The following is an 11,478-nucleotide window of genomic DNA, read 5'->3' as shown; positions in this document are numbered from 1 at the left end:
GGGCCCTGCCAGTCCAGAAGCCCCTTCATTATCTTTTGAACATATGGACTGATCTCTGTCCCTTTTATATTCGGATTCCCCTGGAGTACCATCACAAGATGACAGAAATGGTTTCAACATAACATTTATTGCACACTCAAAACTGCCAAGTTCTCAAAATACAAAGCTTAGCAACACAAAACTTCACCTTCAATGACTGCAGATATACCAACTGTATAAAAACAATTCTGTGGAAACATGTCGGAGAACAGTATTAGGTGAGGAGGGTTTTGAGACGGATGTTTCAGCCTAAGAAAAGCTTCAGAGGTGTGAAAATACGGTCTGCCTGAAAGCTGCATCTCATCTAGCCCTTAGTCATCATGCCTTCAGCTATCTTTTTACCTTTGCCTCCTTTATTTGTTTTTGCCACTCGTACTTGCAGCTTCAACTCTCTTGCCTCTAGTTCACCCATCTTTCTACCCACTACAACTTTTCTGGGGAGCATTTTAGCAAAGCTACTTCAAAAGCATGAAAAATCCAACTGATCCAATAGTTTTATCCATAGGAATTTACACTAAGGGAACAGGGATGCTTTCAAAACCTTAAGTTACTTAAGGGTTATTTATATTAGCATAAAAACTTTAAACTTAAATGCTTGACAATTGGAAACTACTGGATAAATTAAATTACATCCATTAGAAGAAATTATTAAACCAATAAATTTGTTTTTCAAGGAATATTTAATACAAGATAGTTACATGCTTATCTAACATGTATTTTTCATCACTAAAGCTAAAGCAAAACATTCTGTTCGTTGGATAAAAACAGCTTGCTTTATACGTGTACACTGCAGTGCAACTAAAAAAAATCTGTAATTATTATTTCAGAACTTCAGAATCTGAATAGGTGCCAACGTTCTTTTTTTCATAAGGGAAAAAAAAAATCTTTGAAAGTCATTTGAAGCTTGGACAAACATTCCACAGCTATATTCTTAGGTTCGCTGTAGAGTCTTCATGATTCAGATGGTAGAAAGGAAACTTCAATTCAACCTTTTAGAGAAGACATTCCAGCTCGCATGATCTCATCAACTAGGAGAATGTTGGTGGCAATCACAGTGCTGGAAGGGGAAAAAAAAAAGTCAGATGACTCAGATTTGAGATATGAATCCTAATTCAACTTAATTTCCAACTAAACTGTGCAAACTACATCCAATAAAGTTTCCCCTTTCCTCTCCATACAACAGAAGGCTAGGTTAGTTTCTATACTTTCAGTTGATTACACTTTTTATGTAACCAAAAAAGGTAACTAAAACATACCAAATTAAGAATATGACGATCCCCTAAAGATTATTTTAATTTTGGTTTTCCCAAACTTACCAGGAGTGAAGCAGCTGTTTCTTTACACAATAGTTATCCCATATGCCTACTTCTGCTGCTACCATTGGCTCACCTGAAAAGTAACCCAGTATTCTTAAAATCACATACAGCAGGTCATAAGATCACAATGCTGTCTAGAAGAACAGTATTTTGTGCTGCTTTGCTCATCACTGATCACTCTCATTTCCTCCAGTATTATCTATGAGAACCCAAAGTTCCTCAATTAGTCCAATTTTGTACAAACCATGACTCCTGTGCACAGTATCTTTGATGAGTGGCTAATCTCTACTTAGACCTTCCGTGATAGGAACGGAATAGGTTACCCAATAGGTGAATCTCTCTCTCTGGACACACTATTAGAGGATAGCACTTGAACTAAATCCGGCCAAAACGGGCTTACCATTTCCCTCATTCCAGAAACCTTTTCTATTAACTTGAATGTAATGATGCTGTTAACAACAGGTCTTACTCACACATACTGCATGGATGCATCTTAGTTCTCTCTCTCCCACTTTGTACTTGTATAATTTGTGGTGTTATACTGCTCTAAGACCGGGGCTTTAATAATTTCATTAGATTTGGTCCCCTATTCCAGCAAGTATTTGCTATCCTCAGTCTTTTTTCACCCATGAATATGATCACCTAATGTTATTTTATCAAAATCCCTGATAAAAAACAGAGTAAAGCAAGCCCAATACGAAACCCTTCAATATTAACCTGAACTACCTACCACAACTCAGCAACATCAACAAATCCAGTCTTTGAAATTATTCAAATGTCTACTCTATTCCCTTAATTACCACATCTAGTCATTCTATTTTTATTTCATATTTTAGAACCCAGAGTTCCCCAAGAGTGCTGGTAGCAAACTGCAAAGCAACTCTCCAAGATTCTTCCATCTCCAGTTTTGATTTTTCCTGGCTTTACCTCACATATATTATCTAGTTCTCTCCCGACAAACAGCTGCATTCTCTTACCTGTGTTCAAGTCCACACCCACAAGTTGACCTGATTCTGAATGTTCTGCTTGAACTTTAACTAGTGTTTCCTGAAGGTCAAAACCAGAGTTCTGAGCAAGAACCTAAAGCAAACAAATTTAATCCTTTAAAAGACAGGACCTAAGAACTGGGAGTCAAGTGTACAATAAATGAACAGTGTTCCCAATTAATAATTTAAAAACCCTTTACAAATGAAAACAGACCAGTATTTATGCTCATTTTAGAGAATAACATTTTACTAATCAACTCACTAATCCAGCCCAAGCCCAGCAATACACTGGTCATAAACTATAACCCCAAATGAGCATACAATAGGAAAGCATGATTTTGAACACAGTTTAACTAAAACAAATAAAAACAAAAAGCAATCTTGTACTCAAGTATAATCCCTACACCACAAATCCTCTTAAAATAGTTATCTCTTGCCATCTGAAACTTCCAGATATTCAAGTCTCCCTTCCAGAGGAACCAAAAACATTTGGATGATGAAAGATACCTGTTCTGGTGTTAGGGAGAACACTGATCAAACTTGTTTTTTCAAAATCCACATTATGAAAAAACCCACATTATCGAAAAGCTTTCATCAGCTGAATCATTTTAGTCTAGTTTAGAAAATCGACTGTTAAAGCCTGTATACCTTGGGAATAATGAGCAATGCATCAGCAAATGCTTGAACTCCAAGTTGGGCCCTGCCCTTTACACTTGGCTTGTATTTAATCAGGGCTTCTGCCATCGCCACTTCCACTGCACCAGCACCTGGAACTACACAGCCTATTGGGTGGGGAGAGAGAGATGCTAAGCTACAAAAAAACTGTAGAATCAATTAGGAGAAAACATATAAATTAAAACACACATGAAAAGCGACTAATTTCTTGAGAATTCAGTATAACCACAGCAATTTTAATATTACATTTAAAAGCAATACAAGCAACATATCAAATAGCAGAATGATTTAACTAGCACTTTTAAGTTCTTGCAAGCTTTTAGCACTAGTTCATTTATTTGTATCCACTTTTAATAATGATATGCTATAAAAAACATAGCATAACATCATAGTTATTTTAAAAGAAGACTTTACTTTTGCATGGTGTCTGGCTGTGTAAACTACTGATAAAAAAACACAGTATTCAGCCATGCCTTTTAGACTAACAAAAAGAACATAATTTAAATACAGTTAGGACCTTACCATCATCAATAGCATTTTTAACAGCCCTCAAGCCATCTCTTATTGCATCTTTGATTTGTGTGAGTGTGTGCTTATTTGGTCCTTTGACCAACAATGTGACAGAGCGAGGATTGTTACATTTCTCAATAAAGGTGAACTTCTCTTCTCCCTGTGAAGAGAGAATATTTTCAAAAGCAGAAAATGGTTGCACAAAGACTGAACAGAGGGGAGGAGCTTATGGAGGAATGACAAGCAGTGAATTAATAGAGAACACCACTGATGACATTAAAGCAAATTATTTCTTTTTTTAAAAACTAGTTTAAGCTGGTCAGTGTTCTTTTTGGAAGATCAGCCCTGAGCTAACATCTGTTGCCAATCTTCCTTTTTTTCCCTCCCCAAAGCTCCCCAGTAAATAGTTGTATATCCTAGTTGTAGGTCCTCCTAGTTCTTCTATGTGGGATGCTGCCTCAGCATGGCTTGATGAGGAGTGCTAGCTCCCTGCCCAGGATCCAAACTGGTGAACCCTGGGCTGCTGAAGCAGAGTGCAGGAACTTAACCACTTGGCCACAGGGCTGGCCCCCAAATTATTTCTTAAAAGAAAAAAAAGAAACCACATATAAAAGAAACGTGATTCTTCCATCAATGGCTTATCATTAGTACACATAAACCACCAAAATGTATATAAACAAAGCAAAAATCTGATCCTGAGTTTGAATGAATTTTTACTCCTGAAAAATTCATTACCTAAAATCTGTTATTACCTTCAGAAAGAAAATACACTTACCAAGGTATACTCATAGACAAGTCCAGCATGTCCCAAACAATCAGGATTTAGGTCATCAAAAGAATTTAGAGCCACCCCACCACAAGCAAGAGTCAGCCTGCAATATTCAAGTGTTTTAAGGGAGATGTATAAGTGATTTTATTACTTAAACATTTAAAGAGAAGAATGTGGAATTTTTAGAAAGCAATCTTTCAGAATTACATATTATATTCTAAAAAGTATTTTAACTTAAGCCTTTCCATTCACTGCCAACCAACTGAAAACTGGTCTTTTCTCCCACTCTCCATTTAAACCACCCTCCCCAAGGCAGCAAATACTCCTGTGCTATGAAATCTAAAGGTAGACAAGGGCTCTTCATTGCGGTAGGCATTTGGGAAGAAGGTACTTCTCTGAAACCCCTTGATGCTCTCTCTTTGACACAGAAAAATATGTATAGGATATGTCATGGTTTCAAAATAAAACAAGTACACACCAATGTTCACACAGCATTACTGACAATAGCCAAAAGGCAGATATCCAAATAAATGGCCACTGACAGATACATGGATAAATAAGATGTGGTATATCCACACAATGGAATATTACTGGTCCTTAAAAAGGAATGAGATTCTGATACAAGCTACAATATGCATGAACTCTGGAAACATTATGCTAAGTGAAATAAACCAGACGTAAAAGAACAAATATTGTATGATTCCCTTACATGAGGTCCCAAATTCAGAGACAGAGTTACTGTTTAAGTGGTACAATTTTAATTTGCAATGATGAAAAAGTTCTGGAAACGCAAAATGGTGATTCACAATACTGTGAACGTAACTTAACGCCACTGAATTGTACACTTTGATAAAATGATAAATTCTACATTATGTATACTTTATCACAAAAAAAGAAAAATGCAAAAATAAATAGAAGGGAAAAAGGAATAATCCCCATTAAGTTGCAAAATAAGTAAAATTTGCATCACTCAGATAACGTGCTAGCCATACCTTTCCATATTTCTTCTTTTAGCTCTGCGCAGAGCTACTATGCCTTCTTTTGCAAGAGCATCTAAGGAAAAGGGGTCAATTCCCTACAACAGTAACAAAAAATTAGTTTCAACATATTCCACTGTAAAAATAAAAAAGAGCTAACAGACTAGTTTATGAAGCCAAATTTTTCTCACCTTTTGATTAATAACAACAAATCCTTTATTTGAATCACCACAGACTTTCCTTTTCAGTTCTATTACTTTTTTAACTCTATCTTCAATGAATTTTCTTTCAGCTTTTACCAGTTTCTCTCTCTCTTCCGCACTCTTGTAAAAAAAGCTAGAATTCACTTCTCTATTTTAAAAAAATTACAGAAAGGGAGGGAAATGGTTATTTTTTAAATAGAAGATAAGCCAGTAGCCTCAGAAACTGGGTTAATCTTGAAATTTAATTTAACAAATAGTCACTGAACTCCAATCCTGACCCTGGTACATTTTCAAATTTCCTATAATTCTCTCAAACCCAACTGAGATACTATCATCCTTAGAGTGGGGAAACAGTCTCACAAAAAAAGAGACTTGCCCAAAATAACCAGCTCCACCACTGGAGGGGCCAGAAACTCACGTTTTTTCATATTCTAATGACACATTACATGTGAGGATGTATGCATCTTCTACTCTTTTTCTCATATCAGGATGCCGTGCCCCGTGGTCCAAAACAAGACCTCTGATTAAGCTGTTGAAACACACAAAAAATTATATTGTTATTGATTTCCAGACAGGGTGTAACATATGCTAGCAAATTAAAAACACTGAATTGAGACTATATTGATAATTTTCACATAATCAGCTTTATTTTTTCAGTTATTTGAATAAGATTTTGGGTGAAACTTCGATAGGTTCAATTGTGAAGAGGCAATGTTCCAGAAAATGACTAAGACAAGCCATTCGAACAAAAGTAACAACCCTAACTTGTACAGAATATTCTGCAGAGAAAGTTTCAACTGTAGGCTATCAAACTGTGATCATCTCCTTTAAAAATTGTTTTTAAACCAGGTCTCTGAAATAATACATATATTTTTAATTCCCCAACGGCCTCCCATTATGCTTCAGATCCAACAATTCAATAAATGCCAAATGAGGGGCTGGCTTGGTGACGCAGCGGTTAAGTTCCCATGTTCTGCTTCAGCGGCCCAGGGTTTGCCAGTTCAGATCCTGGGTCCGGACCTATGTATCAGGTGTCAAGCCATGCTGTGGCAGGCATCCCGCATATAAAGTAGAGAAAGATAGGCATGTTAGGTTAGCTGACGGCCAGTCTTTCCCAGCAAAAAAGAGGAAGAGTGGCAGCAGATGTTAGCTCAGGGCTAATCTTCCTCAAAAAGAAAAAAGAAATGCCAAATGACTGATGTAGCTCACTTTTCAGAATCATTCTAACTATGAACACATCATACCACTAACTTCATTTCAAGGGGAAATATTACTGAGTAAATCAAATACCTAGGCAATATAGATTAATTCAAAGACCAAAAAATCAGCCGTAAGATATGTATTGTATCAAGCATCTATAAATATATAAACTTTGTATCTCATAGCTTCTACCACCTACCTTGTATCAGTTTCAGATTTATGTTTCATCTCCATGATCTCAACCATGAAGAGGTCAATAGGTTCATCCTGTTTTTTAATGGCCAAAACGGAGTCCACTACAGCCTACAATAGGAGTATAACCATTAAATGCATTTAATTTGCAGAAGTTGAGACACTTATGTTGCTTCTTCTTCAGGTGAGTTTAAAGTAGACAGTTTCTTGACTTTAAAATCTCTGAATTGATCTAAGTTGTCTTCTATGAGCTAATGGAATAGATTATTTGTAAAAAGCTTAAATCATTTACATTTCTGAAATCTCAATTAGTAATTACCAAGAATCATGGACACCCCTATTATTTTATTAAAAAGATTGATAACAGAAAGCTTTTTAAATAATGAAACCTCCATTTTATAAACCTTTTCATGAAAGCTCTGATTATAAAGCTAAAGCTTTACAACCTGGTCAGGTATACTCTTATTTCATTTTCTCATTCTACTTTTTGGGTACACAGATCAGGTTATCACTGCCACAAAAATGAGCCTATTTATTTCACACAGTATGATACCGTAAAGACCCTAGATAGCACCCTATAACTAGAATTGCTAAGTATACTGATGTTTCTAACATCAGCGGTTTTCAGTATAGGTGTACCAGATACATTCCAAATTTAACACATACCTCTGTTAAGACATCAGCAAGTTCAGCATGAACTTTGGTACGTAGAGATGTTCTGGCCACGTCTATAAGTGTTTCCCTGTCCATCTCTTTGGTTACTTTGACTTGTTCCAAAAACTGAAGTGCCTTTTCCTTTGCAGCTTCAAATCCTTCTGTTATTATTCTGGGATGAAGACCCTATAACAAAGACACAATTAAAACCATGACTAACACTGCAGTTCTTTAATTAGATGCAACTATACTGCTTATGAAAAAGTAAATTTTTTTTTTTTAAAGATTTTTTCCTTTTTCTCCCCAAAGCCCCCCAGTACATAGTTGTATATTCTTCATTGTGGGTCCTTCTAGTTGTGGCATGTGGGACGCTGCCTCAGCGTGGTTTGATGAGCAGTGCCATGTCCGCGCCCAGGACACGAACCAACGAAACACTGGGCCGCCCGCAGCGGAGCGCGCGAACCCAACCACTCGGCCACGGGGCCAGCCCCGAAAAAGTAAATTTTTGAAGGGATATTCCAGATCATTCATACCCTTTAATACAATTAAGTTAATATATATGTGCTGACTTTCTGAATACATTTAAAAGGATAAATAGTCCTTTCAACGCAGAGGAAAAGAACAGACATTGCTCTAGCACAGATTCAAAACCAAGGGAACTATAAAGCACGCTTGGGTGTTCACTGTGCAAACTACAAGGAGTAATACCAAAAAGCCACACCTATGTCATAACAACTTGCAGTCAATAGGACCAGTATATCCTTTCTATAGGTTATCTGAAATTAATTCACATCATTTACTAATAAAAAATAAACAGGGAGGCTAAGAGTCTGCTTTCTCTCTTCCCAGGAAATTCTTCCTGACGTCAGACTAATAATCACTGAGGTTCGCTTTAACCTAAGAACTACTCAAGGCTAAAAAAAGTTGTGGAATTCTTTTTTTGAGGAAGATTAGCCCTGAGCTAACATCTGCTGCCAATCCTCCTCTTTTTGCTGAGGAAGACTGGCTCTGAGCTAACATTCGTGCCCATCTTCCTCGACTTTACACATGGGACGCCTGCCACGGCATGGCTTGCCAAGCGATGCCATGTCTGCACCCGGGATCCAAACCAGCAAACCCCGGGCTGCCAAAGCAGAACGTGAGAACTTCACCGCTGTGCCACCGGGCTAGCCCTGGAATTCTTACTTAAGTTTTTGGTTGACTTTTTGCTTATAAATATGACTAGTCTTGAATATCCCATTTCTAGATCTTAATTATTAATTTACATTATAAACAGATATAAACCATACATGCAATACAACTTGATAAAAAAATCTTTCAGGCCAAGGAAGGTTCCTTAACTTGTCCATGATCACAATAAATTTGGGTCAGACCAAGATAAAGACTCTGGTTTCCATATTTAATACCTCCTGTTTGCTATATTCTACTATATGGCCTCAGTTACTATTAACAAATCAATTTCTATAAATAAAACAGGTTATTTCCTACACACAATAAATCACAGAAACATGAGAGTCATGTATACTTCAGAAATGTAGAGATCAGCCTGTTTCAGCAGCTCTCCAATGATTAGAACATTGGAAGTGGTACCATCACCAGTTATGTCATCTTGGGCTGTTGCTACTTTGGCTATTAAGGAGGCTGTTGGGTGTTGAATTTGCTGAAAGTAAAAAGAGAAAAAAAATTACTTAAACAACTTAAAACGAAACAGTCCAAATATACCTTAAAATGTGTGAAGGGCCTCCTGAAGTGCTATCCATTTGTATAAATTGCCCAAATGTTCAGCTCCATATTACTTTAAAAACTTACCATTAGCTATTTTGCATATCAGTTTATGATGACCAAAACATCTTCATATATAAACTTACTTCTCAGATTATCTCTCCTTTACTGATGAGGAAATCTGAGCCTCAGCTATGGTTTACCCAAGGTGAGAGAGCTAACAAGTAATAGTAACAATTTCAAATCCATGCATGCCTCTTTATGACAAATCTAGGGCTCTTGTGAGAATAAACCAGGTATCTTCTGAAACAAAAGCCCAGCAGCCTCCACTATTACTTGGCACTGACCAAAAACAAATAAAATAAAAAACTGCCATCTTAGCAAAGATCACCAGTGGATACTAAATCATCACATGGAAGGGTTTCAGAACAGGATATGCAAATCTCCAACGTCACCCACAGATTCTTAATTACAAAGAATCCAATCAAGGCTCCTGCACTGCTTTTGGTTTTTATGTCTCCTTATTTTCCTCTAATCTAGAAGTTCCTCAGCCTTTTATGTCTTTGGGAACATTGACAGTTTTGAGAATCGAGGCCAGTCATCTTGCAGACTATCTCATTATCTAAAGTTGCTGATAGGACTAGGTTAGCCAGTCCTTCTGAAGATACTTACAAATGTCTGGATGTTAACGGCATGGTACAGTACTATCAAAATCCTAAATTTTATTCTGAACTCAAAACACAGGCAAGTCATTTTCCTTTCTTGAATTCGAAGTGCTAGGTTTCAGGAACTTAGGGATAAGTAAAATGACCGCTCCTTTCAATAATCTTACATTCTTGATGACTGGGACTTTGAAACATGGCAAAGCAGAGTTTTATCTCCTTTCCAGTTGGAGGTGGAGAGATGAGACGTAACAGAGTATTGCTGTTTCAAAAAGTGAAAAGTATAACTATCCTCTCGCATATTGCCCACTTGATTAAGTCAACTGCTCTTAGTTTTTTCAGATTTTATTATAATTAATTTTAGTCATTACAATCCTTTAACCAAAGCCTTAAAGGGCAAGAGTAGGGTTTCAAAAGTAAGTCTATCAGACCCCAGGGTTCCTCACTGTATTATATTACCAGTACTGTTATTGATCACATTGTTTTTCTACTCCCTCCACTGTCTAAAAGACCACCTATTGCGAGCTGATACGATCTTCTCCCACCTTGAGAATGAACGTTAAAAACCTTCCGACAATTCAAAGGTACTACGGAAAATCGAGACATTTCTGACCTAGGATAGAAGCCTCTCACCATTTCATGAAGCAGCACATTGCCATCTTTAGTAAGCTTGATGTCTCCAGCACCAGAAACAAGCCTGTGCAATGGGCAGAAATGAATCAGAGTGACTTTTTCAACGGGAGATCAAATTAAGAGTCCCACAAAGATCGAGCTTCACCCAGATCCTAGAGAGTCTGGGCAGGTGGGGTTGGTTCTCTGCCCCCGGTAACAGGAACGGTGCAGCGCCCACCCCCTGCCTCCAGAGTAAGAGCCTGCTGAGCCCTCAGGGTCGCTAAGTCCCAGAGCGCGGGGGGAGCGCCGCGCACGCGGGCAGCTTTGTTCTCCGCGGAGACAGCATCGACAAGAGGAAACGACCCGGGCAGGAAACAGGTCCTACCCGGGAGGACGCCGGGAAGAAGGGCCGCCGCGGCGAGCGCGGAGGCGGCAGGCTCCAGGCCGCGGTCCCTGGCGCCAGGCCCGCGGCGGCGCAGGTACGCGGTGCCCCCGGCCCTCCCCGCCAGCCCCGCCTTACATCTTCATGGTGCCCTTAGGCCCCAAGTTGGTCCTCAGCACGTCCTGCAGCCCCCGGGCCGCGCTGATGTTGACCGCCAGCGCCGCCTGGGCTCGGGCAACCTCTGCCTTGGGGTTCAGAGTCTTCACGGCCGCCATGGCTGACCCCACAGAGGAAAAGGAGCAGAAGCAACGTGCGGAACGCCCAAAGCCGGCTCAGCGTGGCCAGGAGGCGCTATCCCCGTCTTCTGGAAAAGTCGGGCGCGCCTGGCCTGCCCCCAGCGTGCCCGCGCGCAGCCGCCATTGGGCCGCAGCACTGCCGGCGCAGCTGATTGGGTCGCGGCCTCACTGCTGACTGCGGCTCCGCCCCTCGCGCCCTGGCCGAGGCGCCATTGCGCACGGGAGGGGCGTGTTCACGGGAGAGAGGGCTCGGTCATAGGGGCTCGTCGTGACCGCGTGTTTC

The 11,478-nt window shown here is 39.3% G+C and overlaps 1 protein-coding gene and 2 non-coding genes across 3 annotated transcripts; all 3 read right to left on the bottom strand.

Moving 5' to 3' along the window:
* Window positions 1-108: 108 nt before the first annotated feature.
* On the bottom strand, window positions 109-11,276 carry CCT6A (chaperonin containing TCP1 subunit 6A). Its single transcript, XM_046667400.1, has 14 exons — window positions 11,038-11,276; window positions 10,539-10,602; window positions 9,047-9,181; window positions 7,534-7,707; window positions 6,875-6,978; window positions 5,894-6,004; window positions 5,464-5,623; window positions 5,288-5,370; window positions 4,302-4,398; window positions 3,539-3,686; window positions 2,990-3,123; window positions 2,333-2,435; window positions 1,356-1,428; window positions 109-1,096 (listed from the first exon to the last, which is right to left on the bottom strand). The coding sequence occupies exons 1-14, from the start codon at window positions 11,172-11,174 to the stop codon at window positions 1,024-1,026; spliced, it is 1,596 nt and encodes a 531-aa protein (XP_046523356.1). The 5' UTR covers window positions 11,175-11,276; the 3' UTR covers window positions 109-1,023.
* Window positions 3,353-3,489, bottom strand: LOC124243146 (small nucleolar RNA SNORA15). Its single transcript, XR_006889640.1, has one exon. It is a non-coding gene; the product is annotated as a small nucleolar RNA SNORA15 (small nucleolar RNA).
* On the bottom strand, window positions 8,079-8,212 carry LOC124243147 (small nucleolar RNA SNORA22). The gene has a single exon (XR_006889641.1). It is a non-coding gene; the product is annotated as a small nucleolar RNA SNORA22 (small nucleolar RNA).
* Window positions 11,277-11,478: the final 202 nt, after the last annotated feature.

The sequence above is a fragment of the Equus quagga genome, chromosome 7 (assembly GCF_021613505.1).
Source record: "Equus quagga isolate Etosha38 chromosome 7, UCLA_HA_Equagga_1.0, whole genome shotgun sequence".
NCBI lineage: Eukaryota > Metazoa > Chordata > Mammalia > Perissodactyla > Equidae > Equus > Equus quagga.
The sequence above is the reverse complement of the archived record's forward strand: the minus strand, read 5'-3'. Positions and strand labels throughout refer to the sequence as shown.

Excerpts from the sequence above, each read along its gene's own strand:
- CCT6A (XM_046667400.1), bottom strand. The coding sequence starts at position 11,174 with ATGGCGGCCGTGAAGACTCTGAACCCCAAGGCAGAGGTTGCCCGAGCC. Across the intron at positions 10,603-11,037 it reads CCTAAGGGCACCATGAAGAT|GCTTGTTTCTGGTGCTGGAG; the intron begins GTAAGGCGGGGC and ends CCCATTGCACAG. Across the intron at positions 7,708-9,046 it reads CTGATCTCTACATTTCTGAA|GGTCTTCATCCCAGAATAAT; the intron begins GTATACATGACT and ends TCTTTGTTATAG.